Below are 27,533 nucleotides of genomic sequence, written 5' to 3'. Positions count from 1 at the left end.
CACAACATAAATCACCAATATCAGCTATGAAATGGGATATTACTACAGAACCTATAGCCACTGGAAGGATAATAAGGGAATACTATGAGTAATTTTATGCTCATAACTTTAAAAATTCAGAAGAAATGGACCAGTTCTCCAACAACTACCAATTAACTAGCAAAACTCAGTCCAGATGAAATAGGTAACATGAAGAGCCCTACAACTATTAGAGAGTTTGGAGAATCAAAAATCCCCCCCAGCAAGCAATCCCCAGTCCCAGATAATCGTTTTGTGCATTCACATTATCCAGGGTCCCTCCATAAAAGATTTGGGGTCGCTTACACTAAAAATGCGAGACAATAAAAAGAGGAAAATGAAAAACTAGTGAAGAGGGCATTTTACTAGACAGTGTGATAGAATTTTTAAATTGAAAGTTGAGTTGAGCAATGTTAACTAACAAAAAATAAGGAAAAGTGACTGGTTTTGTATTTCTTTTTGTCTGATGAAAAGCATATGAATTTATATGAAGAGACAGATCTTTTCTTGGCACTAAATACTAGGAAGACTTCATTTCCTACAACACTGTACTAGTCTCAGACTTATTTCCTAAATCCTTTTATAAGTAGTGTAATGTTTTAGCTGTTATTTTGCAGACACATTTACATGCAGCTTTGACTCTTGTTAGGTGCTTGAACATAAATTCTGAGTTGAGAGGCCTGAATTTGTAGTCGTAGTCCATTTAAAGTTGCTGTTCAAGATAGGATGTTGAAGTTGGTTTAATTTCTCAGCTCCAGGACTGTGAACTTGGTGGGTGCATTCCCTTAAAGTCTTTCCAGCCGTGTTTAGGCTTCCTCTGAGCCTGCACACATTCCTGCCCTTGCCCCTCTCTGGGACCTTGGCTTCTGGTGGTGATGGTGCAACTTCTGCTTCCTGCTGTAGGTGCCCTGGGGCTGTGAGTATCTCGTGACTCTGGCAAACTGTGGCTTCTCCTTAGGTGCTGGTGTTTGTCCACTCCCGGAAGGAGACTGGAAAGACAGCCAGGGCCATCCGGGACATGTGCCTAGAAAAGGATACTCTGGGTCTGTTTCTGAGGGAGGGCTCAGCCTCCACGGAAGTCCTGCGAACAGAAGCTGAGCAGTGCAAGGTGAGGAGGGGCCGGCTGGGTTCTCTCATTCCTACCTGGCAGCTGTGTCCATCTGAGGCCCCAGACAGCTCCTCTAGGACTGTACTGTGATATTGTTGTTTCCCATGGGTTAAGGTTGATTGTCTGGATGTGATTATTACTATTCCACATAATAGTTAAGGGGCAGGGTCTCATGGGAAGAGATTTCCTTAGTCCTTGGATGAGTCCTACAGGAAGGCTCACCTCATCCCCGGTTCTTTGTTCCACAGAACCTAGAGCTGAAGGATCTTCTGCCTTATGGCTTTGCTATTCATCATGCAGGCATGACCAGGGTTGACCGAACACTCGTGGAGGATCTTTTTGCTGATAAACATATTCAGGTGAGGGGGTGCAAAGCGTTTGGAGGAGCAGGTGGGACATACTTCAGAAGACAGGCAATGTCAAGGTTGTGCCATGTTTGCTCCTGGTACTTTATTGCTTCTGGCCCAGCTAGCCCAGGTCAGAGGGTTGTGGTGGATACAATAAATAGAACCTTATGCTACTCTCCCAACTCTTCACACCTTGCGTGAGGGAAGATGAGTGAGTTTAGGACAGTCTGAGAAGCATAGTGAAGTAAGCACTTTGGTGACTTCAGATAGCTCCAAAGAGTGTCTCATGGGGGCATGCGTGCCCTTGTCGTTCCCTCTTTCCAGATAGCCTCTGTTTTACCTTTTCTAGTAACTTTAAGGTTGTTTAATACAAGTCTGCACTTGTGCCTCTGGAACCTTGAAATGTTCATTCCTGAATAGATGAGGAACCCAAGGAAACCTTTCCTCTTTATTCTGGTGTCACATTGACAAGTACTGGGACCCCACGCGCCCTACAGGCTAGTCCTGATAGAAGCTCTGAGGCCAACTGCCTAGAGAAGCCAGGGATATTAACCCCTGGTGGTGGCATCTGTTCTCCTCATTACCTTGTTTTGCCTCTGTAGGTTTTAGTTTCCACAGCAACTCTAGCTTGGGGTGTGAATCTCCCTGCACATACAGTCATCATCAAAGGCACCCAGGTGTACAGTCCAGAGAAGGGGCGTTGGACAGAACTGGGAGCACTGGACATTCTGCAGGTACAGAGCCTTTGAGTTTATTCTCAGTGGGGATCAGTATCCTTGCCTGAAATGCAGGGATGCTGGAAAGCTAGCCGATCAGAGGCCTAGTTCTGTAATGTAGATCCCTGCATCAAAATCAGACATTCTCTTGCCATAGCATTCTTGGTTCGCCGTGTCTGATCTAGATGCTGGGACGTGCCGGAAGACCCCAGTATGACACCAAGGGCGAAGGCATACTCATCACATCTCATGGGGAGCTACAATACTACCTGTCCCTCCTCAATCAACAACTTCCTATTGAAAGCCAGATGGTTTCAAAGCTTCCTGACATGCTCAACGCAGAAATCGTGCTAGGAAATGTCCAGAATGCCAAGGTAGGGGAGGACTCTACCTGTTGTGCTTCGTGCTTTCTCTGCAGACACCAAGGCACCAGGAGTGGGTCGGTCCCTATTGTGCTGCGGGCCAGCAGCGTCTGAGGCCCTCCATCCCTGCACCCACATCTTGGGTCTGGCAGATAGTTCCCCTTGTTACCAAGATCTTAGAAGACGCTTAGATCTTTTTAATAATGAAATGCTAAAAACATTCAGAATATGATGTAATATGCATCCTTGTCGTTGGGGATTAATTTCTAAGCAATTCATGAGAGCCTTTCATTTGGACATCAAGAGTTTCTCCATGCTAACAACCATGAGCTGTGTCTCGTAGGATGCGGTAAACTGGCTGGGCTATGCCTACCTGTATATCCGAATGCTGCGCTCCCCAACCCTCTATGGCATCTCTCATGATGACCTCAAGGGAGATCCCCTGCTGGACCAGCGCCGACTAGATCTGGTTCACACAGCTGCCCTGATGCTGGACAAGAACAATCTGGTCAAGTATGACAAGAAGACGGGCAACTTCCAGGTGCGTGGGGTGACGGTTTTGAGGCAAAGGTCTCAGCAAAAGTTGTCGGCCTAGGAGAAAATTTTTCAGATTGCTCTCTTGATGTGAGTACTGCCTATCTAATCACCTGTTGCTTAAAACAGCAGAAAAATGGGTAGCTTTTCCCACCACTTGAGGTGGATAATTCAGCTGTCTTGTCCGTGCAGACATCATTTCACTATGGGTCAGCTTATTGTGCTGTTTTTCTTCATGTGCCTGGACCTGGCACTTGCACTGCTGTGACTTCATCCAGTTGTCCTATTAGGACAATAATGACATTGGGTCATATACTTTACCAAAAAAAAGTACAAAAAACCTATAGGACAATAACTTACGGTCCACAGTTAGAGGTTGGAGCTCATTAATAATCGGCACTGGATTGAGTCTACCTTCTCTCCAGGTGACAGAACTGGGCCGTATAGCCAGCCACTACTACATCACCAATGATACAGTGCAGACTTACAACCAGCTGCTGAAGCCCACCCTGAGTGAGATTGAGCTTTTCAGGGTCTTCTCGTTGTCCTCTGAGTTCAAGAACATCACAGTGAGAGAGGTGAGCCTATGCAGCACGATGGGGTGGGGAGTTGGTGCTCACCAAGTCACTGAATGGGGTCCCTTCTCGGCCACAAGGCTTTCCCTTGACCTTTTCCTCGTGGCAGGAGGAGAAGCTAGAGCTGCAGAAGTTGCTGGAGAGGGTGCCCATCCCTGTAAAGGAGAGCATTGAGGAACCCAGTGCCAAGGTGAGCTCCTCTCCTCTTTGCTTTGATCAGCATGAGGATTAAGTGGTTTTCATAATCTTCTAAAAGATGAACCTTGAATTTGGGTTCATGCGTGGTTTCCTGCTCAGTCCTCCTAGTTTTTGCAGCCTTCTCGCATGTTGTTTTTATATGAAATAACAATTATTTAGTATTTGTAAATCAAGACCTGTAGAAAATCTCACCTGGCCTGGATGCTTAGAGCAGAAATGTAATTCCCTTTCTTGGACTGTTCAGTGATTGGTCTCCTGCTGGCTGATTTTGCTTCTTTATAGATCAACGTTCTTCTGCAAGCCTTCATCTCACAGCTGAAATTGGAGGGCTTTGCACTGATGGCTGACATGGTGTATGTCACACAGGTGAGGGCGGAGTTGTATGGCAGCTGTGAGAAGGGGCCTGAACAGTTCAATCCCTGTGTGCTGTGTGCATCCTGGGGAAAGGAGACCCGACCCTAGTGAGATGGGAGGAGTGCTTAGTTCTGCTCTTGCCGGGTAGTTGGTTGGTGCATGGGTGGTACAGCCACTCTGTAGTACACATCTTGAGCATGTGGGAAGGGTAAGACCTGAAGAGGGAATGCTTCGAGGCTCTACAGGCCCTCAGAGAGACAGGAAGAGCCACAGCACGCAGTGTCTCCTTCCCAGCAGCGAAGTGATTTCCCACTGTTGCTGCACAGCTCATAAATAAATCCAAAAATGGCACAGGGTTTTATTAACTGCTCTTCATCTTTACCTCTAAGAACAGGTCACTGGTACCCTCAACTCTTCCTAGAACTCTAAATGCTAAATGAGTCAAAAGCTTTAAAATCATGCAGTGAATGTTAGGTTAAAATGTTGTGCAGTGACCTTGAGCCGCACTCTTCTAATTGTTCCCCATTCGGCAAGCATCTACTATATGGAACGGAGAAAGGCCTAAAGACAGAGGGGACTTTGCCTTTGAGTTGAGGTGGGTGGTTGTGTCAGAGCTGGAGGTAATGAAACCGTGTGTAGAGTGGCTCATGAGGCCTGGGGATAGTCGAGACTTAACAGTGGGAATGCTGCTTCTTTGCCTAGTCGGCTGGCCGGTTGATGCGAGCGATATTTGAAATTGTCCTGAACCGAGGTTGGGCACAGCTTACAGACAAGACCCTGAACCTCTGCAAGATGATCGACAAACGCATGTAAGGACCCAGTGAGCTGGATGCTGGTCACCATGAGTGGGGGTCCCCAACCCAAGGGTCTGATGGGAAAGCCTCAGGGTGCATCTGATCTCCAGACCTGACATCGGAAGTATGACCTGAACCTTGGTGCACATTGAGAAGAGGGAAGGCCCTCTGTGGTGGAGGCCAGGGCTGGCACAGTGTCAGTGTCTGCCTTTAATGACTGTGTTTTGTGTAGTCACTGCTAAACTATTGGAAGCCATGAAGTGGGTGGTTTGTCACATCCCTGCAGAAGGGACCAACAGCTTTGCCTCCTTCCTGGATAGGTGGCAGTCCATGTGTCCTCTGCGCCAGTTCCGGAAACTCCCTGAGGAAGTAGTGAAGAAGATTGAAAAGAAGAATTTCCCCTTTGAGCGTCTGTACGACCTGAATCATAATGAGATTGGTGTGTGGGATGCTCTCACCCTTGTCCTCACTGCCTTGGGTGTCTCTCCCAGTTTGCCTATGTAGTCTTCCTGTTCCTAGGCCTGTGCATTAGTATCCTGTGTTCACTCTCCAAGTCCCACTGAAGTACAGGCTCGCCCTTGGTCTGGGGACTTGGAATCCTGAGCTCCACTGACCATAAAGGGAAGACCCTACCCCTTTCCCACAGTGGCCCTCAGGCCCAGTTTGCAGTATAGTAGGCAGGCTGGGCTGCAGCCTCAGTACTCTCATTTCCTTGTAGGGGAGCTTATCCGCATGCCAAAGATGGGGAAGACCATCCACAAATATGTCCATCTGTTTCCCAAGTTGGAGTTGTCAGTGCACCTGCAGCCTATCACACGCTCCACCCTGAAGGTGGAGCTGACCATCACGCCGGACTTCCAGTGGGATGAAAAGGTGAGGCTTTGCTGGGCAGAGGTGCTGGATTGGAGGTTCTCAGTCTACGTTGCTAGGCAGAGGAGATGGATTGGAGGCGCTCAGTCTACGTTGACTCACATTCCTTTTACCCTTGCTCCTGTTGGCAGGTGCATGGTTCATCCGAGGCTTTCTGGATTCTGGTGGAGGACGTGGACAGCGAGGTGATTCTGCACCATGAGTATTTTCTCCTCAAGGCCAAGTACGCCCAGGACGAGCACCTCATTACGTTCTTCGTGCCTGTCTTTGAACCGCTGCCCCCTCAGTACTTCATCCGAGTGGTGTCTGACCGCTGGCTCTGTGAGTGTCTCCTCTCCAGAGTCCCCAGGAACAGTCCCTCCAAGGACAGTAGAAGAATGTCTTGCACTTTGTCCCGGGCTTGCCTTTGCTGGGGACAGAGTGATACATATGCTGCCTAGGTTTCCAGTGTTCATGGAGGGGATCTAGAGGCCAGTGAGGTAAAGAGAGCAGTGCTTATATCCTTCCTGTTTCTTTTCTGGCAGCTTGTGAGACCCAGCTGCCTGTCTCCTTCCGGCACCTGATCTTGCCGGAGAAGTACCCACCTCCAACCGAACTTTTGGACCTGCAGCCCTTGCCCGTGTCTGCTCTGAGAAACAGTGCCTTTGAGAGTCTTTACCAAGATAAATTTCCTTTCTTCAATCCCATCCAGACCCAGGGTAAGTGTTTCCATCCCTCCTCTGCAGGCTTTTGAAGTCACCGGGAGACAGATGTGTTCTGTGGGAGGCAAGGGAGTGGGGGTGCTCAGGCACTTGGTAGGCCTGGGAGGTCCTCAGTGTGACCCCTGGGACCCACCAGGACTTCTTCCTTTGTCAGAAGCCTTTGGTTGCTTTGCTGCTCTGCATGTGTCACTGTGGAGGGGCAGTAGAGCACGGCCTTACATGGCATGGTCATTTCTCGGGCCCAGGAGGCTTAGAGGCCTGCCCCTGGCGCTCAAGTTTTGAACCAGAACCATGGGGTGGCATTGAGGCCTCCTCCCCCACATCATGATAAATAACGGGGACATTCACAGAGCAGGCACTGTTTTCTCAGTCCTTGGCTGAGTACATCACCGGTGTTTTCTCTCTTATTCCTCCCATCAAGCCTAAAAGGAATCTCTATTGGAGATACTGCCATTAGTGTTCCATTTTATAGGTGAGGAACTGAGGCACAGAGGGTGCCCTAGTTGAACCAACTGATAAATAGTAGAACTTGGATTTTAATTCATTCTTGATGCCAGGGCTAAGCCTCTTACTTTCTACCTTAGGCTATTTCTAGGAAGCGCAGGAGAGTGTTGAAGGGGCAGAGAAAGGGATCCAGTTCCTTTCTGTCCCGCATCCTAGTCCCTGAGAAGCAAAGAAGAACGTGTGGCTTCTTTTGCTTTGCTTTTGTTGTCATCCCACACATCTCCAGGGGACCTGGGCTCTTGATCTTGGCCTCTTCCCCTTTAACTGTTAAGTGGGAGCAGGTGAGGGGGTACAGTAGGGCCAGCCTGGATTTAGAAGCTCAGATGCCTTAGCTCCTCTGTCTGCACTCCAGAACTGCCTGACTTCATTTCTTATGTTGTCCTTTGTTTTGACAAGTGATCCATGTCCCAGTCTGTCTCTTCTTCCTTCTTGATACTCACACTGCTTCTTTCTGTTGGTTTCCAGTGTTTAACACTGTGTACAACAGTGACGACAACGTGTTTGTGGGGGCCCCCACGGGCAGCGGGAAGACCATTTGTGCAGAGTTTGCCATCCTGCGGATGCTGCTACAGAGCTCGGAGGGGCGCTGTGTGTACATCACCCCCATGGAGGCCCTGGCAGAGCAGGTATGACATGGTGCTGTGTCATGTGAATTTCCCAAGAAGCATTTCACCTGTGATTCCGTGTAACAGCTTTCTAAGCCCTGAAATTTGCAGGGTCGTTTCCTCAGTTTGTGTATTAAAGAAAAGCCGCCCCAGCCAAGCGTGGTGGCTCACGCCTGTAATCCCAGCACTTTGGGAGGCCGAGGCGGGCAGATCTGAGATCAGGAGTTCGAGACCAGCCTGGTCAACATGGTGACCCTGTCTCTACTAAAAATACAAAAATTAGCTGGGCGTGGTGGCGTGCGCTGTAATCCCAGCTACTTGGAAGGCTGAGGCAGGAGAATCGCTTGAACCCAGGAGGCGGAGGTTGCAGTGAGTCAGGATCGCACCACTGCACTGCAGCCTGGGCAACAAGAGCGAGACTTCATCTCAAAAGAAAAAAAAAAGAAAAAGCTGCCCCATCACATCGCATAGAGGCTGCTATGGGATTAGAACGTAGCTTGAGATCTGCAGGTCAACAGGTCTCTCTGTTTGGCATCTCAGGTTTTCCTCACATAAGTGAAAGATGCCTGGTATGACCTAGTATCGTTCTGCCTCCTTCCTCTGCCTGCCAGGTATACATGGACTGGTATGAGAAGTTCCAGGACAGGCTCAACAAGAAGGTGGTACTCCTGACAGGCGAGACCAGCACAGACCTGAAGCTGCTGGGCAAAGGGAACATTATCATCAGCACCCCTGAGAAGTGGGACATACTTTCCCGGCGATGGAAGCAGCGCAAGAACGTGCAGAACATCAACCTCTTCGTGGTGGATGAGGTCCACCTTATCGGGGGCGAGAATGGGGTATGGGGTGACCTTGCAGCACAGATGAGGGACTGGGACTGACCAAGTGACCTTGGCATTGGGCCTAATGTTTGGGTCTGAGGACGGAGCCTCGGGGCTTCTCCCCAGAGGATTCTGCCTGCTGCCCTATTCCAAAGGGACAATGTTAACTTTTTTGGTAGTACTTTAGGAAAACAGTATTATTTAGAGGAGGTTGGCTGCTGTGGAGGAGGTAGAACCAAAGACATGAGAGCTCCTAGTTAGAAGGAAGAATGAGGTCATTTTGAGGCTGTTGGGCTATTCACAAAGGGGATCTCCAGGCAGAGGATGGGAGCCTCGGCCTGCAGTGACCCTCCCTCCCTCCCTCTTTCCAGCCTGTCTTAGAAGTCATCTGCTCCCGAATGCGATACATCTCCTCCCAGATTGAGCGGCCCATTCGCATTGTGGCACTCAGCTCTTCGCTCTCCAATGCCAAGGATGTGGCCCACTGGCTGGGCTGCAGTGCCACCTCCACCTTCAACTTCCATCCCAATGTGCGTCCCGTCCCCTTGGAGCTGCACATCCAGGTAGGACCCACTCTCCTCATCCGTCTGTGGGGTCTCACATAGATCCTGAGTGACCCAGGTCTGATAACCTTGGTGTCTTTTCTTCTCCCCGGTCGCCAGGGCTTCAACATCAGCCATACACAAACCCGCCTGCTCTCCATGGCCAAGCCTGTGTACCATGCTATCACCAAGCACTCGCCCAAGAAGCCTGTCATTGTCTTTGTCCCGTCTCGCAAGCAGACCCGCCTCACTGCCATTGACATCCTCACCACCTGTGCGGCAGACATCCAACGGCAGAGGTGGGCGGGGCCTGGCTTCCGGGGATTGGGGTTAGGTTAAGTGAGGCTGGCCTACTCCAAGGGTGTCCTCTTTATGAGGGTGGGGTTAGCCCATGTTGCTCGGGGCCAGGTTCTGCACAGCTGGCAAGGTGTCTGCCAGGAATTGGACCACTCTGAGCTGAGCCAGTGCCTGTACCGCACAGGTTCTTGCACTGCACCGAGAAGGATCTGATTCCGTACCTGGAGAAGCTAAGTGACAGCACGCTCAAGGAAACACTGCTAAATGGGGTGGGCTACCTGCATGAGGGGCTCAGCCCCATGGAGCGACGGCTGGTGGAGCAGCTGTTCAGCTCAGGTAAGTCAGGGTATCACCAAGTGGTGGTGCTAGACTTGAGGGGTGTGAGTGGCAGTGTTTTCTCTACAGCATACTAGACATTTTCAAAATACTGTTTAAGACTCTTGGCTGTTAACTCATTTGATCCTCCCAAGAACCTCGTGAGGCAGGTGAGACAAACACTAACCCTACTTGCCAGGTGAGAAAACAGGCAGACACATCAGGTTGTGCTATTTCAGAACCTGGTTTTCTAGAGTCCAGGACCTTTGGCCACCAGACCACTGATTCTCCATGGATACCAGACTCCCCAAGTGTATTCATCCATTCTTGTATTGCTATAAAGAAATACCTGATACTGGGTCATTTATAAAGAAAGGAGGTTTAATTGACTCACAGTTCTGGAGCCTGTACATGAACCATGGTGTTATCTGCTTCTGGGAAGGCCTCAGGGAAGGCAGAGGGGAAGCAGGCATCTTATATGGCAGTAGCCAGGACTGAGAGAGTGAGTGGGGAGGTGCTACACACTTTTGAACAACCAGATCTTGTGAGAACTCACTCATTAGACAGTACCAAGGGTGGGTGGTGCTAAACCATTCATGAGAACTCTGCCCCCATGAGCCAGTCATCTCCCACCAGGCCCTTCCTCCAACACTGGAGACTACAGTTTGACGAGATTTGGTGGAGACACAGATCCAAACCATCTCACCAAGATAGTTAGACTTTAGAGATTAGCACAGAGGAGAGCTCTGATTCTGCCTTGAGCTCACTCTTGCTGGCCACTGTCCCTTGTTGCCCTGTGGCATTTTGTGCAAAGATTTACGTTTTAATGCTGTTTATTGGAGCCTCATTGAAGATCCTTCTGCCAGAATCACTTCCTGTCACTCTTTGGCCCTTGAATCTGCCTGTTTGGGGCATGCTTAGAGTGATCTCCGTTTTGCTGGCACGGCTGAGCCAGCCCATGGCTGCATGAGTGTTAGCACTTCCTGGTCAGAGGAGCAGTCCATCAGCAGTAGTTTTGCCTTGGTGTTCCTGGGCTTTGGGTTCTGTTCTATGATGACTTGTTTTCTCCTGGATAGTCCCAGAGCAAGGCACCAGTAGCATGGAGCTACCTCATAGCAATGTGTTAGCTCTCATTCATGTTAAACCTTGCTCCTAGCCAGCCTTGCTGTGAGTTCTGAAACATAGCACAGGGTAAGCCACGGCCTGCCCATGAGGCAGTGAGCCTTCTTCACCCAGAGACCCCTGCCCTCAGCCTTCCTCTCCCCTCTACTGCTCAGGGGCTATCCAGGTGGTGGTGGCTTCTCGGAGTCTCTGCTGGGGCATGAACGTGGCTGCCCACCTGGTAATCATCATGGACACCCAGTACTACAATGGCAAGATCCACGCGTGAGTACAACTGGTGCTCTGTGTTAGCACAGACCTCCTTCCTAAAATGAATGTGAGTCTGCAGATACACAGAAAGTAAGCTAGGATGAAGAAAAGGTGTTAGGGAAGTCAACAGCTGAGATGCCACCAGAGCCAAGTGTTTGAGAGTTTTGTGTCTCAATACCTAGGCTCACATTTGCTTTTTAGTCATTGTGCTTCCTTATTCAGCAGCTGGGAGAGGTAGGAAGTTAGAGCCAGGAGGAATGTTTGACGTTATGTCATTAACCTCAAATATCTTGTAGATTAGGAAAAGTGACTTGGTCGAGGTCATACACCTATATAGTGACAAGTAAGAAGCTAGAGGAGTGCTGAGCGCAGTGGCTCACGCCTGTAATCCCGGCACTTTGGGAGGCTGAGGCGGGCGGATCACTTGAGGTCAGGAGTTCAAGACCAGTGTGGCTAACATGGTGAAACCCCCGTCTCTACTAAAAATACAAAAATTAGCTGAGTGTGGTGGCAGGCACCTGTAATCCCAGCTACTCGGGAGGCTGAGGCAGGAGAATCAGTTGAACCTGGGAGGCAGAGGCTACAGTGAGCTGAGATCCTACCATTGCACTCTAGCCTGGGCAACAGAGTGAGACTCCAACTCAAAAAAAAAAAAAAAAGCTGGGTGTGGTGGCTCACACCTGTAATCCCAGCACTTTGGGAGGGCAAGGTGGGCAGATCACCTGATGTCAGGAGTTCAAGACCAGCCTGGCCAACATGACGAAACCCCGTCTCTACAAAAATATAAAAATTAGCCGGGCTTAATGTCAGGTGCCTGTAATTCAAGCCACTCGCCTGTAATTCAAGCCACTCGGGAGGCTGAGGTTGGAGAATCACTTGAACCCGGGAGGCAGAGGTTGCAGTGAGCCAAGATCGCGCCATTGCACTCCAGTCTGGGCAACAGAGTGGTATCCCATCTCAAAAAAAAAAAAAAAAAAAAAAAAAAAAAACCACGCCAGGTGTGGTGGCTCATGCCTATAATCCAAGCACTTTGGGAGGCCAAGGCGGGTGGATCACAAGGTCAGGAGTTCGAGACCAGTCTGACCAACATGGTGAAACCCTGTCTCTACTAAAAATACAAAAATTAGCCTGGTGTGGTGGCATGCGCCTGTAATCCCAGCTGCTTGGGAGGCTGAGGCAGGAGAATCGCTTGAACCCGGGAGGCGGAGGTTGCAGTGAGCCGAGATCGCGCCGCTGCACTCCAGCCTGAGCAACAGAGCGAGACTCCATCTCAAAAAAAAAAAAAAAGAAGAGTCAATCATTCTCAGAAAAAAGCCTGCATAATTTTTTTTTTAAGACAATCTTGTTCTGTCATTTAGGCTGGAATGCAGTGGTATGATCTCAGCCCACTACAGCCTCTGCCTCCCAGGCTCAAGCAATCATCCTGCCTCAATCTCCCAAGTAGCTGGGACTACCAGCATGTGCCACCACTCCCAGCTAATTTTTGCCTTTTTTTTTTGTACAGATGGGTTTTCACCATGTTGCCCAGGCTGGTCTTGAACTCCTGAGCTCAAGTGATCCACCCACCTCAGCCTCCCAAAGTGCTGGGATTATAGGCGTGAGTTTATGGTGCCTGGCCCAGCGCTTAATAACTTTTTCCTGAAATGCAGATTAGTTTGAAATGAATTTTATTTACGGGTTCATTTTTAATGTTTGAACCTGCTTCTAGGTAGCGTTAAAGTCAGGTGACTTGATGACTCATGAGATACACAGCTATGAAGTTTGGAAAATGTGGTGGTATGCACCTGTAGTCCCACCTGCTCTGGAGGCTGAAGTGAGAGGATCACTTGAGCCTAGGAGGTCAAGGCTGCAGTGAGCCGTGGCTGTGCCACTGCACTCCATTATGGACAGCAGAGCAAGACCCTGTATCAAAAAACAAAAACAACAATTTTTTTTAATTAAAGGAGAAAAGTTTGGGAAGTTTGACTTACATATTTGATCCTCGAATAGGGAGTTATTTTGGTTTTGGCATTAGATAGTTTTGTAGCTTGGTTCATGGCACTTGAGCAGCGAATTCATGGCCCTTACACTGAATACTAAAATGATGTACAGGCCAGCCAGTGAAGCTAGTTCTAAGTGCAGAGATTCATAAACAGAGTCGTGCTGTGATTTGACCGTGTCTCCCCGTATTTACGTTTTACTCTTACTTGGCGAAGGGAGTTGGGCCTCCTGAGCATGGTCTCTGTGTTGAGGTGGCTTTTCCTTCTTTCCCTGCTTCTGTCACCAGCTATGTGGATTACCCCATCTACGACGTGCTTCAGATGGTGGGCCACGCCAACCGCCCTTTGCAGGACGATGAGGGGCGTTGTGTCATCATGTGTCAGGGCTCCAAGAAGGTCAGTCCTGGACTCATGCAGCCTCTTGGATCCGGAGCCTCAGAATGGATTCTTTAATCTTTCTTTTGATGGATGTCTTCAGTAACTTTAGTCTCTTAACTTCTGCCTCTCTTATTTACACAATTCTTTTGTAACGAGCCTGCCACCCATGTGGAATTTTGCTGCCTTTTGCTTTTGCTGCTGCCGTTGGCTCCACGTGTTGAGGTCTTCACCCTCTACTTGGTTCCCTCCTTCCTCATTGGGCTGCTCACTGATCTGCCCTCGTGACTTGCTGTACCTCTATTCCCACTGCATATTGTCACCAGTGATGCACTTTCTAAATGTGTGGCTTCTTCCATTTTGGTATTAGTTAGGTCTCACACAGGGACCATGCCCTGTTGATTTGCCCTTGGCCCTTTGTGACCGTGTTGTCACTAATTCTTTATTACTCCTTCTCCCTCTCCAACCCACAGGATTTCTTCAAGAAGTTCTTATATGAGCCATTGCCAGTAGAATCTCACCTGGACCACTGTATGCATGACCACTTCAATGCTGAGATCGTCACCAAGACCATTGAGAACAAGCAGGATGCTGTGGACTACCTCACCTGGACCTTTCTGTACCGCCGCATGACACAGAACCCCAATTACTACAACCTGCAGGGTCAGTGGGCTTGGGAGCACACGTGATCCTTTGGTGGTTCTCACAGTCTTTGCTGGGCATCTTCTCGAGGCTCCCCACTCACCTCTCACCTCCATAGGCATCTCCCATCGTCACTTGTCGGACCACTTGTCAGAGCTGGTGGAGCAGACCCTGAGTGACCTGGAGCAGTCCAAGTGCATCAGCATCGAGGACGAGATGGACGTGGCGCCTCTGAACCTAGGCATGATCGCCGCCTACTATTACATCAACTACACCACCATTGGTGAGGCCCAGCATGGCCCGTGTCCTGTCTGTGGGAGCCTTCTCACACGGGTCAGGAGCCCACTGGGATGAGAGGTGCGCCCGTGTTTGTCAGCGGGATGACACTGCAGGGGACAGCAGGGGAGCCCAGGCAGTTCTGCTCCTTCTCTGCCTGCTTTTAGCTTCTCTCTCATTTCCTTTTTCTGTCAGAGCTCTTCAGCATGTCCCTCAATGCCAAGACCAAGGTGCGAGGGCTTATTGAGATCATCTCCAATGCAGCAGAGTATGAGAACATTCCCATCCGGCACCATGAAGACAACCTCCTGAGGCAGGTGAGGACAGCAGACTTCAGGAGAACATCCTGGGAACAACAAACTCGGCCTGTGTGCCCAGAGCACATGGCATCCTTGCCACCAACACCCCCATACGCATCCCCCGATCCCCGCCATATGTCCTCCCCCTCCATACCTCCCTCACACCCATCTCCATCCCATTACCACCCACGTGCCTCAGGGTGTTGAAGGGCTGTGTGAGCCTGGGCCACGTGGTGCTTTGGCCTGAGCTGGTCTCAGGCAGGGTCACCTGTTCATCACCAGCTATTTTTCTTCCACTTTGTAGTTGGCTCAGAAGGTCCCCCACAAGCTGAATAACCCTAAGTTCAATGATCCGCACGTCAAGACCAACCTGCTCCTGCAGGCTCACTTGTCCCGCATGCAGCTGAGTGCTGAGTTGCAGTCAGATACGGAGGAAATCCTTAGTAAGGTAGAGTGTGGGTGTGGGGCAGAGGGGCCAGTGGTGCTCTAAACATCTCAGCTCCAACTCCGCCCACTTTTGTACGTCTTTTCCTGTTCAGGCAATCCGGCTCATCCAGGCCTGCGTGGATGTCCTCTCCAGCAATGGGTGGCTTAGCCCTGCTCTGGCAGCTATGGAACTGGCCCAGATGGTCACCCAAGCCATGTGGTCCAAGGACTCATACCTGAAGCAACTGCCACACTTCACCTCTGAGCATATCAAACGTTGCACAGACAAGGTGAGCTGGGTCAGCCTAGAGGGTCAGGTGGGTGAGCCTGAGAGCCTAGTGTTGTGGACCGAGGGTGGGTTGCGGGAGGTGAGTCTCAGTAAGTTAAACTTTTAGTTATGGTTCCTCCGAAGGTGCTCCCTGTTGAGATGCTAGAGAGGCTGCCAGCTGTGGGCCGTGTTCTTTCTGCAGCTGTTTTATCTAGATGACTTGATAGTGTAGGAGGTAAAATTAGCAGCTCTTTGCTGCCTTTGTCATTTGCTGTTGGCCTGTGTTCTGTCTTTCCTGATGTCTGAATACTCACTGCAGGGAGTAGAGAGTGTTTTCGACATCATGGAGATGGAGGATGAAGAACGGAACGCATTGCTTCAGCTGACTGACAGCCAGATTGCAGATGTGGCTCGCTTTTGTAACCGCTACCCTAATATCGAACTGTCTTATGAGGTGGTAGATAAGGACAGCATCCGCAGGTGAGCCAGAGGTGGTGCCTGTTGGGCACAGCATGATAGTATGCTGTGAGCCCACTGCCCCATCACTGATGTGCGCCCCTCCTCTCCCCCTGCAGTGGTGGGCCAGTTGTGGTGCTGGTGCAGCTGGAGCGAGAGGAGGAAGTCACAGGCCCTGTCATTGCGCCTCTCTTCCCGCAGGTGCGTCCTGGTAGCTGGCTTGGCCAGGTGTCAACTCACCCTATCCACTGGCTAGGTGCTTGGTACAAGGGCACACTGTCCCTGAAGGAGGGGAACTTTAGACTGATAATGAGCTCACAAGGCTGAGAATTAATCTTGAGGCTATGGGGTTTTTTTTCTGTTTGTTTCTGCTTAAATAATTTAGGGCTGGGCGCAGTGGCTCACGCCTGTAATCCCAGCACTTTGGGAGGCCGAGGCGGGCAGATCATGAGGTCAGGAGTTCGAGACCAGCCTGGCCAACAGTGAAACCCTGTCTCTACTAAAAATACAAAAATCAGCCGTGTGTGGTGGTGGGCACCTGTAGTCCCAGCTACTCGGGAGGTTGAGGCAGAACTGCTTGAACCCGGGAGATGGAGGCTGCAGTGAGCTGAGATCGCCCCACTGCACACCAGCCCAGGCGAATGTGAGACTTCGTCTCAAAAAAAAAAAAAAAAAAATTTAGATGACTGGTCATTGTTAAACCTGTCAGTTGTGTAGTATTGTCCATCTCTCTGACTATTTAAGATGCATTTGTCTTTAACTCCCATGGCTGCAGGACACTTGGGCTTTCCTGGTTGTTTCTTCTTTTTTCTCACTGCCACTTACTGTGCTTCTGGGTGCTTGGTTTTTTGCCACCAGAAAGAAATTCTGGTTCTCTTTATATGGGAAAATAATTGAGACAGCAGAAACCAGATACTGTCATGTTTAATTCTGTAAACTAATTGTTTCACCGGCTCTGAGTAAAGACTGCTTTTACTCACTGGTCTTTGTGACAGTGGGGCGGCCCGTAGACAGGGCTGCAAGGCCTGCTGTGGATATCTCTGTGCACATTCAGCTCTGTGTTAAGCTTTTTCTTATCTGGCAGATTTGCCTTGTACTTAAAAGTATCTCTAAGGAACTCAAAGCTACTAGGCCCCAAAGACTAGACCGCTAATAGTAGTACCTTGGACTTAGTGGCAGGTACTAAGTGGGAGAAGGTACCTTGGCACAAGGAAATGAGCCAGAACCTACAAATGAGTTCATCTACTTAAAAAATTAAGTCTGTTTGAGACAACTTTTGATAGTATTAAAATGTTATATCTAATTGTATTTTGGGACGAAACTTTGGAAAGCTATCTGATCTTTGTTATCTTTCTTTTGTAATTGTACCATTTTCATGGTTGCCTATGGTCATCAAGTTTTACATGCTGAAATTCTTGGTTTTGGATCACTGCAGAAACGTGAAGAGGGCTGGTGGGTGGTGATTGGAGACGCCAAGTCCAATAGCCTCATCTCTATCAAGAGGCTGACCTTGCAGCAGAAGGCCAAGGTGAGTGTGTCCACTGGCCCCAGCATTTGTTCTGGCATGGGGGAAGGGTGAGAATGCTTCCTGTGTCCATGCTCATCCTGATTTCTGCCTGCTCTTTCTAGGTGAAGTTGGACTTCGTGGCCCCAGCCACTGGTGCCCACAACTACACACTGTACTTCATGAGTGACGCTTACATGGGATGTGACCAGGAGTACAAATTCAGCGTGGATGTGAAAGAAGCTGAGACGGACAGTGATTCGGATTGAGTCCTGAGGCATTTACTTTTGGGTAAAGGAGAGTTGAGCCTGAATTAGGAATGTGTACATTGTAGGGATCCTGGTTGTAGGGACCAGGTCTGTGGGCCTCAGGTCTAGCCAGCCAGGGCTGGTGCTTTCCCCGCCCACCTCCACTTCCTTTCCCTTGCTCACTCTGGATCCAGTGACAGCAGGTGTCATGGGTCAAGCATAAATCATATATAGCATTTTTCAGGCATGTTCCTGGTAATTCTTTTGAGTCTGACATTCTAATAAAATAATTTGTAGAAACCATTTGTCTTTGCAGTGATTCCAAATTAAAAGTTTTCTTTCTCCAACCTGAGGGCATGGCCATAAAAATCTGGTTTTTTTTTTGCTAGGAACTTGCTTGTAATGAGTACGTCTGGAGGACAGACCTGCTCTTTAGGTGTGCTGTCCCCTGTAGCCTTGTGAGTCAGCCCAGAGGACGGAATATGCGACTGTGGCCTGGCCTCAGTGGTACCCACACATCAGCACTACCACAAGAACCAACACTGAGCCTCGGAAGCTAGATCACAGGTTAGGGGTTTCTCTTGATGGGGGTTCTGAAATCTGCAGTGTCTGCTCCTGGGAGGCAGCACCAGAAAGGGCACTGAAATGTACTAGCTGGATGTGACCCAGTCTTAATAAACAGGTTTTCTAATCCAGATCTTCCGACTATCTTCAAATTCTTACCTTCTGTTCTTTAGATTAAATGGACACAAAATTGAAAGATGATTCTGAAGGGCAGTTTCCTCAGGGTAGCAGTTTTCAAATGATTTGGTCTTAGGACCTCTTTACGCTACTAAAAACTAAGAAACGCAAAGAGGTTTTTTTTTTTTTTCTTTTTAAATAACAAATTTATTTTTCACAGTTCTGGAGGTTGCCCCAAAAAGCTTTTATTATCTAGGTTAAGGTTAATGCACTTTTAAATCATGTTAACTTTTTTTTTTTAATAGAGACAGAGTTTAGCCATGTTGCCCAGGCTGATCTTCAATTCCTGAGCTCAAGTGATCTGCCCACCTCAGCCTCCCAAAGTGCTGGGATTACAGGCATGAGCCACCATGCCCAGCCCACGTTAACATTTTTTATGAAGAAGAATAACTTCCAAAACAATCCAAGGAGAAGGGTGGCATTTTACAATCTCTTTAGTATCTTGTTATAATAAGAAACAATTGAATTCTTACAGCTGCTTCTACATCCAAACTGTTTTTTGTTGAAGTAAGCTGACTTCACACAGATATGCAGTTGGAAAAGTTTTTAAAATAGCCTTCTCAGCTAATTGTGGCTATTCTTCGATACCACACCAAGACTACAAGTGATTTTTTTTTTTTTTTTTTGGAGTCTCGCTCTGTCGCCCAGGCTGGAGTCCAGTTGCACGATCTCGGCTCACTGCAACCTCCACCTCCCGAGTTCAAGCTATTCTCCTGCCTCAGCCTCCCGAGTAGCTGGGACTACAAGTGACCTGCCACCACACCCAGCTAATTTTTGTAATTTTAGTAGAGACGGGCTTTCACCATATTGGCCAGGCTGGTCTTGAACTCCTGACCTTGTGATCCACCCACCTTGGCCTCCCAAAATGCTGGGATTACAGGCATGAGCCACCACGCCCGGCTTACTACAAGTCGTAGTTTCTTAAAGGCAACGTGGACTCTGAAAACTTAATGCACTCTTATATTGTTAATACATTAAAATCCACTGGCCTGTCTTACACTTTTGAATGAATCTTTGAGCCATGCATGATTTTGTAACATCACGTACTGGTCACTTGGAAAAATGGTTCACTGAATTCTTCCAAAGGAAATGCATTTCATTATGTAAATCACATTTGTTAACATCCCCAACAATAAAGATGGTGGAATACAGATTTTCAGAAATTCTAATTTTTGCTTGAAAGCTTTATCACTGGCAACACTATCAGTTGTTTCCCTTGAAGTGAGAGGCTCATTCATTTTCCAGAAAATAACAGCCAAATATTCAAGTCTAAATACCACAATCTGCTAGTTCTTTTCAACTCTAAAGGGCATGCCTTGAACACAGCCAATTCGGCTTGCAACTCAACTGTATAACTGCTTTTCCTCAAGGCACCCATACTTCAGTGCACAGCAGAGTGGCTTTATGCATGCTTCCAATTTTCTCAGAATATTATAAGTTCTCAAGGTCAACTTTTTTTTTTTTTTTTTTTTTTGAGACAGGGTTTCACTCTTGTTGCTCAGGCTGGAGTGCAATGGTGTGATCTCGGCTCACTGCAACCTCCACCTACCAGATTCAAGCGATTCTCTTGCCTCAGCCTCCTGAGTAGCTGGAATTACAGGCATGCACCACCATGCCCAGCTAATTTTGTATTTTTAGTAGAGACGTTTCTCCATGTTGGTCAGGCTGGCCTCGAACTCCCGACCTCAGGTGATCCGCCCGCCTCAGCCTCCCAAAGTGCTGGGATTACAGGCGTGAGCCACTGCGCTGGCTAGGTCAACATTTAATAGTTAACGATTGCTATCTGTTCTATCAAGGACATGTCAAAACTACTACAAGTTTGCTGCCACCACCTTGATTCATGCCGCAGTGCCAACAGTTGACCTCACAGATCCTCCCTGAAAGGGTCTTCGGACTCCCAGGATCTGCAGACTGCATTCTTCGAGAACCACTACTCTAGGTACCGCCCCACTGTCTTTCTAAAATCTAAGGTCACAGCTTAAACTTCAGGGAAGGCTGTAGTTTTGGAGGCCACTGTCACATTAGAACCCATTTAGAAGTGACTGTCAAGAGACAACTTGAGTGAGCCTGAAACTGCCTGCTGATGGCAGTGTTTCTCAACTGGTTTTCATCGCCAGTCCCCTAGGGAGCCTTCTTCCTGATCACTCCCTGCCCTGAAAATGGAATATCACAGCCACACTATATGTGCTGTGGGCCTTAGGAGGGCCACAAACAACTGATTTTTTTTTTATCCTTATTGAAGAACCAATTTGCATCCCTGTTGAGAATATAGGGCTTGTGGCCAGTAATAACTCCCCCTTTTAGGGTTCCTATCTTTCCCCTTTTTCTTCTATCCCCAGTTGCCATCACAGCATAACGGTGCAGGAGTTATATGAGGGTTTCTAAGGGAAAGCAGAGGTGCCCCTCACTCAAACCTACATTCAGAAAAAAATTTCCTTCATTATTGATTGGATGTCTTAAATGCAAAGACTTACACAGAAACGGGGAAGGCAGGACCTATTTCAGACAAGGATTCACCATGGAATTTTTATGAATATCCTTATAAAATAGGACTTGGGATGCAGATGGATTATTTCTTTAAGTCTTGCAACTTCAGAAAGGCCTGAGACACATACCGCCTTCCTACTATATATAGTGATTATAAGTAGTATATTTACCTCCAAAAAATTTAACACTGTGCCCTAATGCAAGAAAAATCTGTGGTATAACAATGTACTGCTGTTCCGTAGCTCTTTACTGAAGGCCTCGCGTCAAAGGAGGGGAAGGAGAGCAATTCTGTGGCTCCGCACTTCTACCCAAGCCTGACGAGAAGGGAGCCAGTTACATGAGGGTCAAGCCTGACGAGAAGGGAGCCAGTTACATGAGGGTCAAGCCTGACGAGAAGGGAGCCAGTTACATGAGGGTCAAGCCTGACGAGAAGGGAGCCAGTTACATGAGGGTCAAGCCTGAAGAGAAGCGAGCCAGTTACATGAGGGTCAAGCCTGAAGAGAAGGGAGCCAGTTACATGAGGGTCAAGCCTGAAGAGAAGGGAGCCAGTTACATGAGGGTCAAGCCTGAAGAGAAGCGAGCCAGTTACATGAGGGTCAAGCCTGACGAGAAGGGAGCCAGTTACATGAGGGTCAAGCCTGAAGAGAAGGGAGCCAGTTACATGAGGGTCAAGCCTGAAGAGAAGTGAGCCAGTTACATGAAGCTCAAGGATGTAGAAAAGTGAGCCAGTTACATGAAGCTCAAGCCTGAAGAGAAGTGAGCCAGTTAAATGAGGGTCAAGGACGCTCCTCCTGGTCCTCTCAGGGGCTGGTAAAGTCTTACAACGTTTTCTGGGGAGTCATTACTCTGTTCAAAGTCGAGGTAGCTCAGAGGCCTTCAGGCCGCTGATACTTCCAGAAGGCCACCTCCCCATCGTCACTGCAGGAGGCCAGTAGCCCTGGCTCCTTGGGGTTCCAGGCCACACAGTTGACATCCTGGGAATGGGCCTGATGCAAGTGGGCTGTCAGGGAAAAGGTGGGCTGCTGTGGATCTGAGTTGGGATCCTCCTGAAACACGCGGATCGCGTCATCCCCACAAGCTGTGGCCAGAGCCCCTGTCAGCTGACACCTGGAAGGAAAGTGACATCAGCGGGTATACCTGACTAATTAGGCCAGAAAGACCTGTTCCATAGTTCCTGGCCTGTTCTCTTCCCTAACTTCAGGCCTCAGCTAAAAACCTCTTATTAAAATGTTTCCTTAACTAATAAGGAGTCACAAATATCACCCACTTACATCTTCAGATGCTGCAATCTAGTTCTTTCCCCTACTATGATTATCCTAAAAAACGACATGCAATTATGAACTGCACTTTCCTCACTTGGCATAAGCAGTTTCCCATGTCATAAAGTATTTTTTTTTTTTTTTTTTTTGAGATGGAGTCTCGCTGTGTCGCCCAGGCTGGAGTGTAGTGGCACGATCTTGGCTCACTGCAACCTCCCCCTCCCAGGTTCAAGCGATTCTCCTGCCTCAGCCTCCTGAGTAGCTGGGACTACAGGCATGTGCCACCATGCCCGGCTAATTTTTGTATTTTCAGTAGAGACAGGGTTTCATCATGTTGGACAGGCTGGTCTCAAACTCCAGACCTCAAGTGATCCACCCGCCTCAGCCTCCCAAAGTGCTGGGATTACAGGCATGAGCCACTGGGCCCGGCCATCATAAAGTATTCTTTTTTTTTTCTTTTCTTTTCTTTAGACGGAGTCTCGCTCTATCACCAGGCTGGAGTGCAGTGGCGCAATCTCGGCTCACTGCAACCTCTGCCTCCCGGGTTCAAGCGATTCTCCTGCTTCAGCCTGAGTAGCTGGGATTGGGCGCGCGCCACCACACCCAGCTAATTTTTGTATTTTTAGTAGAGACGGGGTTTCACCATGTTGGTCAGGCTGGTCTTGAACTCCTGACCTCATGATTCGCTCACCTCGGCCTCCCAAAGTGTTGGGATTACAGGCGTGAGCCACTGTGCCCGGCCCCATCATAAAGTATTCTTAACCCCTTTCTTTAAACAGTGATATAACAAGCTGAGTTCTACCATAATTTACTTAAGTTCACTGTTGCTGAATAGGTGATTCCCAAATGTTTGCTAATATAAAGCAAGCTTAAGTGCTCAGTTTTTTTCACTGTTTTGGATTTCCTAGGGATCAATTCTCAGGGCCAGAACTACCCTCTGACCTACTCTCCTATATGAATGGTGCAGCTTTTCCAGCTTCCACAAGGGCAGAGTCAGTGTTACCCATAAAAACCCCAGCCACTGCCAGGTGTGGTGGCTCACGCCTGTAATCCCAGCACTTTGGGAGGCCAAGGTGGGCCGATCACGAGGTCAGGAGATCGAGACCATCCTGGCTAACACGGTGAAAACCCGTCTCGACTAAAAATACAAAAAATTAGCCAGGCGTGGTGGTGGGCACCTGTAATCCCAGCTACTTGGGAGGCTGAGGCAGGAGAATGGCGTGAACCTGGGAGGCGGAGCTTGCAGTGAGCTGAGATCACGCCACTGCACTCCAGCCTGGGCTGCAGAGTGAGACTCTCTCAAAAAAAAAAAAACCAAAAAAAAACCTCAGCCATGAATGCACAGATTCAATAATAACTTCTGGACAGCACAAGCTGTGTGAACCCCTAGCGCTGGTGCTGCCCTCACAGCCTAGGACTGTTCTCTGCTCCTGTGAATGCCAGCCCGGCCAGCTGTAAACCAGCATGGTAGAGTCAGGCCTGATAAGGAATGGGGGTGGCTGCCCTCAATTCCCAAGCACTCCCCCAGGGTTGCAGAGGACTGCATAGGGCATGCCTTCTCTAAAATCCCTGATTTATGAGGATGGGATGGGGGTGGGGGATGGAGTCTTACCAAGCAATGTCATAAATGGTCCTTGAGTGGAAGCCAGACAAAGTACAGATACATTTCCAACTGGGGTCAGAGCCGCTGCATGCCACCCCTGCAAGACAGACTTCTCTTACCCTTAAGACGTTCCTATGTCCTGGGCACCTCAAAGGAGAACCTAACATACCTTCCCTCACCCTCATCTTCAACTGATTATGAGTCCGCGTCTCCATTCGTGTCCCCATCCCCGCTGACCTGCCTTACACACTACAGCCAGACTGGCCTTTCTCAAGCAGAATTCTGAGAAGGAAACGTCCCTGTTCTGTTGCAGACTGTATGTAACTACTTTGCATGCCTGTAAAGGCCACCTACCAGCTGACCCAACCCACTTTATTCCTCTCCAAACCCTAGATGTCCTATGCCCCATTTAAATGAATTACCACCCCTCACGTAAGTCTAAGCATTCCCGCCATTGTTATCTTTACTCACACTGTTGAGTTTTCACTTGAATTCTCACATGAAATTCTCATGTTAAAATCCTACATACCCTTTTAAATTCAGATGAAACGGCCCATTGTACAAAGCTTTCCTGATTCTTCCAGCATTCTATCCAGACCCCTCTTGTGGCACATCTTACCTTTTACCCCCATTTGCTCTGACTCATGTACGTGTCTTAGCAGACTGTGAACCCCTTGAGAGATGGGTCTTCTTTAGCTCTACTAACGGACCTCACCTTGTTCATTGCCTGGTAGATACTGACGCCAGATGCGCACAGTACGGTCATCACTACAAGACGCCAGGCGCTGGCCACTTGGGTCAAAGGCCAAGCTCCACACAGTGGATTCATGGCCCTCAAGGGTGGCACAGCATACCCAGTCATCCTCTTCCTCCCGGTACAGCTTCACTGTGTCATCGTAGCTGGCAGAAGCTAAGAGCTGGGGGAAGAGGGAAAGGAAACCTAACATGTGTCTGTGTGGCCCAGGAAGTAAAGGACAGATCAGTCCCAGGGATCTGCTTTTATTTTATTATTTATTTGAGACGAAGTTTGCTCTTGTTGCCCAGGCTGGAGTGCAATAGCACGATCTCGGCTCACTGTAACCCTCGTCTCCTGGGTTCAAGTGATTCTCTTGCCGCAGCCTCTCGAATAGCTGGGATTACAGGCATGTGCCACCATGCCCGGCTAATTTTGTATTTTTAGTAGAGACGGAGTTTCACCACATTGGCCAGGCTGGTCTCGAACTCCTGACCTCAGATGATCCACCCACCATGGCCTCCCAAAGTGCTGAGATTATAGGTGTGAGCCACCACATCCAGCCGGATCTATTTTTATAAAGGGACTAATGTTTTTTGTTCACAGATGGAGGTCTCCATAAAAGCTAGATTAAGGCTGAAAAGCAGAGGAAGGCTGGGCACAAGCCTGCACACTACAGCCCTTCCCACAAGAGACCCTGCCTGACTCTTACCTCCTGACTTGGGTGCCAAACCACATGCTTGACATCCTGTGTGTGGGAGTTGAGAACACTGACACATTCATACTCATCCTCTTCATCAACTGTGGGAGAGAAAAAGGCGACCCAAGAGCTGACCCTGTCAGGGACACAGAGGGGGCTGTCAGGTGGTTCCCAATCCACCTGGAGGGACCTGGACTCACCTTCCCAGACCCAAACGCTCTTATCTCGGCTGCAAGTGGCCAGGAGGTTGCCAGATGGGGCCCAAGCCACTGACTTGACCTCATTTTCATGGCCCTCGAGAGTGGTTACACACTGTGAAAGGGGAAGGAAAATGAGAATTAACAGCAGCGAACACCCCTAAGGCCCTTCCCATGGGTACAGCCCAACTGGCACAGGCTGGCTCAGGTTCCTGAACCAGCCCTGGGGAGGAAACAGGCAATAATTCTGGTCCCAACCAGCCTGGGTACCTCAAAGTCATCCTGGTTCTTCTTCCAAATGCAAGTGGTAGCATCAAAGCTGGCAGAGGCCAGGTAATTACCGCAGGGGGACCAGGCTACCTTCCGCACGGTGCGCTGGTGGCCTTCAGAAAGGACAGACTTGCAGATCCAGCTGTCACCTAAAGGCGGAGTGCAGGCCAGGCTCTGGAGCTGGGTGCAGCACCATGAAGCCATTCAATATCGGGGGCTAGCGCTGGAGTCAAGCTAGTGGGGGAAAGCTCAGGGAGTGTATTTCACAGCTTTTACAAAGATGCAACTGAATCTACTTCCTCTGGGGCTTTTTTTTTTTTTTTTTTTTGGGACGGAGTTTTTGCTCTGATGCCCAGGCTGGGGTGCAGTGGCACAATCTCGGCTCACTGCAACCTTTGCCTCCTGGGTTCAAGGGATTCTCCTGCCTCAGCCTCCCGAGTAGCTGGGATTACCGGTGCCTGCCACCACGCCCAGCTAATTTTGTATTTTTAGTAGAGACGGGGTTTCACCATGTTGGCCAGGCTGGTCTCGACCTCTTGACCTCAGGTGATCTACCCGCCTCTGCTTCCCAAACTGCTAGGATTACAGGCGTGAGCCATCGCGCCCAACCTCTGGAGGCATCTTTCTAAAACAAATCTCATCTAAAATTGCTATCGGTTCCCCAATGCCCTCGGGATAAAATGTGACAATCCAGTCGCAAGTTACTCTGAAGGCCACTTTCCTAACACCTCTCTTTTCCCATTTTCCTGCCTCAGCAGCTAACACAATTCCCTTGACATTTCAGCTTGTCTGCTGACGTTTTTCCTCCCAATAGTCGCAGACTTCTTTGCCTGTAAAGCCCTTCTCGGGGTGGCTAACATCCGACTCTCCCTCCGCCAGGAACAGGTTCAGCCTCCCCTGCAGGCTAAGCGCCCGCACTACGCGCAGACTGAGCCCTCAGCGCCGAGGGCCGCGCAGCCAGGCTGGGCCTTACCCTCCGTGCCCCAGATGCGGATTCTCCGGTCGCCGCCGCACGAGGCCAGCAGGGTCCCCGTGGGGTTCCAGGCTAGGAACCAGCAGCGGGAGTCCGGGTGCGCCGGCACACGGCCCAGCAGCACCAGCGAGTCCTTCATGGCGGCCCGACGCAGGGGGAGGTGGGGGCGGGCAGGGTCCCCTGCGCAGACAGCGGGTCTCACCGTGCGCGTCTGCGTACCGCCCACTCCAGGGTACCGCGGCCGACAGAGGCTCCCTCTTCCGCCGGAGGACCTGGGTCGCCCTGGGAACTCAACTGCCCACTGCTGCGGCCGCGATACCCTCTGGGAGTTGTAGTCGCTCCCCTCACCTCGGCAGGGAAAGCATCGCGGGACCGCCTCGAACTACCAGTCCCGTGAGGCCCTGCGCAGAGCCGTGACGCGCGCGGCTGTGTCGCTCGCGGGGGATGGGGCGGGGAGCCGGAGGAGGCGGAGGCAGAGGAGGAGGAAGCCGGAAGTGCCTCGGACCCGGGTCTGTCCGGGCGTTGCGGGATTGGGGCCTGGGAACGCTCGGCCCCCGGCAGCCGAGAAACCCGTGACTGGGCTGAGCGGCACCATCCCAGCCCTGGGGCCTGCTGACTGGTGAGGAACAATGGGCGGCGTGGGGAGGGTCTTTTCTGCGCACAGGTCGCACCCCAAACCGCCGGTCCCAGATCACGGGTCCCCGATCCCCGCGGCCCAGCCCGGTCCTCCGCCTCTCGGCATCCTCTGGCCGAGACCCTGACTCCGGGTCTTTGCTCTAGCAGTAGCCGATCCCCGCCCGATCCCTCCGCCCCCAACTCGAGTCTGCCCAGACCCCATTTGGCCCCTGGCCCTCTCCGGTTGTCGTCCCGCAGTCCCATTCCGGAGTCTCCTGTCTCCGCCCCCCGAATCCCCGCAGCCCTCCCCGTCTCCGTCAGCCCTGGGTCCCACCCCGCTATCCTCTGGTGTCAACCCTGACAGCCCAGTGCCGACCTCACCTGCAGCGAACCCGGAGCGTTGCTATCCTCCACCGGACTGTCAGGCTCTGCGCGCCCCGCGGAGGTCGG

At 49.9% G+C, this 27,533-nt stretch overlaps 2 protein-coding genes across 5 annotated transcripts in view; one reads left to right on the top strand and one right to left on the bottom strand.

The window, feature by feature from the left end:
• SNRNP200 (small nuclear ribonucleoprotein U5 subunit 200) overlaps positions 1 to 21,833 on the top strand; it is a 34,895-nt gene extending 13,062 nt beyond the window's left edge. The window contains exons 17-47 of one of the 4 annotated variants that reach the window (XR_010123215.1): positions 977 to 1,126; positions 1,375 to 1,485; positions 2,076 to 2,207; positions 2,375 to 2,563; positions 2,895 to 3,092; positions 3,511 to 3,663; positions 3,770 to 3,850; positions 4,141 to 4,224; positions 4,915 to 5,021; positions 5,327 to 5,445; positions 5,725 to 5,879; positions 6,008 to 6,197; positions 6,401 to 6,574; positions 7,547 to 7,707; positions 8,298 to 8,525; positions 8,879 to 9,070; positions 9,170 to 9,348; positions 9,531 to 9,682; positions 10,939 to 11,047; positions 13,299 to 13,407; positions 13,860 to 14,049; positions 14,147 to 14,311; positions 14,500 to 14,621; positions 14,908 to 15,051; positions 15,143 to 15,319; positions 15,617 to 15,777; positions 15,873 to 15,954; positions 17,189 to 17,281; positions 17,383 to 17,548; positions 17,895 to 18,072; positions 20,043 to 21,833. Coding sequence is in view for 3 of the 4 variants with exons in the window: in XM_063649077.1 (XP_063505147.1) it covers positions 977 to 1,126; positions 1,375 to 1,485; positions 2,076 to 2,207; positions 2,375 to 2,563; positions 2,895 to 3,092; positions 3,511 to 3,663; positions 3,770 to 3,850; positions 4,141 to 4,224; positions 4,915 to 5,021; positions 5,327 to 5,445; positions 5,725 to 5,879; positions 6,008 to 6,197; positions 6,401 to 6,574; positions 7,547 to 7,707; positions 8,298 to 8,525; positions 8,879 to 9,070; positions 9,170 to 9,348; positions 9,531 to 9,682; positions 10,939 to 11,047; positions 13,299 to 13,407; positions 13,860 to 14,049; positions 14,147 to 14,311; positions 14,500 to 14,621; positions 14,908 to 15,051; positions 15,143 to 15,319; positions 15,617 to 15,777; positions 15,873 to 15,954; positions 17,189 to 17,281; positions 17,383 to 17,526 (4,251 nt within the window). In the remaining variant the exon portion in view is untranslated. Of the gene's footprint in view, positions 1 to 976; positions 1,127 to 1,374; positions 1,486 to 2,075; positions 2,208 to 2,374; positions 2,564 to 2,894; positions 3,093 to 3,510; positions 3,664 to 3,769; positions 3,851 to 4,140; positions 4,225 to 4,914; positions 5,022 to 5,326; positions 5,446 to 5,724; positions 5,880 to 6,007; positions 6,198 to 6,400; positions 6,575 to 7,546; positions 7,708 to 8,297; positions 8,526 to 8,878; positions 9,071 to 9,169; positions 9,349 to 9,530; positions 9,683 to 10,938; positions 11,048 to 13,298; positions 13,408 to 13,859; positions 14,050 to 14,146; positions 14,312 to 14,499; positions 14,622 to 14,907; positions 15,052 to 15,142; positions 15,320 to 15,616; positions 15,778 to 15,872; positions 15,955 to 17,188; positions 17,282 to 17,382; positions 17,809 to 17,894; positions 18,203 to 18,491 lie in introns of those variants that run through there. The other 3 variants (XM_063649077.1, XM_063649076.1, XM_054475813.1) reach the window with 3 other exon arrangements.
• On the bottom strand, positions 20,877 to 27,511 carry CIAO1 (cytosolic iron-sulfur assembly component 1). Its single transcript, XM_054475814.2, has 7 exons — positions 26,469 to 27,511; positions 25,496 to 25,644; positions 25,229 to 25,340; positions 25,041 to 25,129; positions 24,311 to 24,512; positions 23,605 to 23,692; positions 20,877 to 21,840 (listed from the first exon to the last, which is right to left on the bottom strand). The coding sequence occupies exons 1-7, from the start codon at positions 26,605 to 26,607 to the stop codon at positions 21,600 to 21,602; spliced, it is 1,020 nt and encodes a 339-aa protein (XP_054331789.1). The 5' UTR covers positions 26,608 to 27,511; the 3' UTR covers positions 20,877 to 21,599.
• Between the last annotated feature and the right edge of the window lie 22 nt (positions 27,512 to 27,533).

Source organism: Pongo pygmaeus, chromosome 12 (genome assembly GCF_028885625.2).
Source record: "Pongo pygmaeus isolate AG05252 chromosome 12, NHGRI_mPonPyg2-v2.0_pri, whole genome shotgun sequence".
NCBI lineage: Eukaryota > Metazoa > Chordata > Mammalia > Primates > Hominidae > Pongo > Pongo pygmaeus.
The sequence above is the reverse complement of the archived record's forward strand: the minus strand, read 5'-3'. Positions and strand labels throughout refer to the sequence as shown.

Excerpts from the sequence above, each read along its gene's own strand:
- CIAO1 (XM_054475814.2), bottom strand. The coding sequence starts at position 26,607 with ATGAAGGACTCGCTGGTGCTGCTGGGCCGTGTGCCGGCGCACCCGGAC. Across the intron at positions 23,693-24,310 it reads TCTACCAGGCAATGAACAAG|GGGTGGCATGCAGCGGCTCT; the intron begins GTGAGGTCCGTT and ends TCTGTCTTGCAG. Across the intron at positions 21,841-23,604 it reads ACCATTTATGACATTGCTTG|GTGTCAGCTGACAGGGGCTC; the intron begins GTAAGACTCCAT and ends CTTTCCTTCCAG.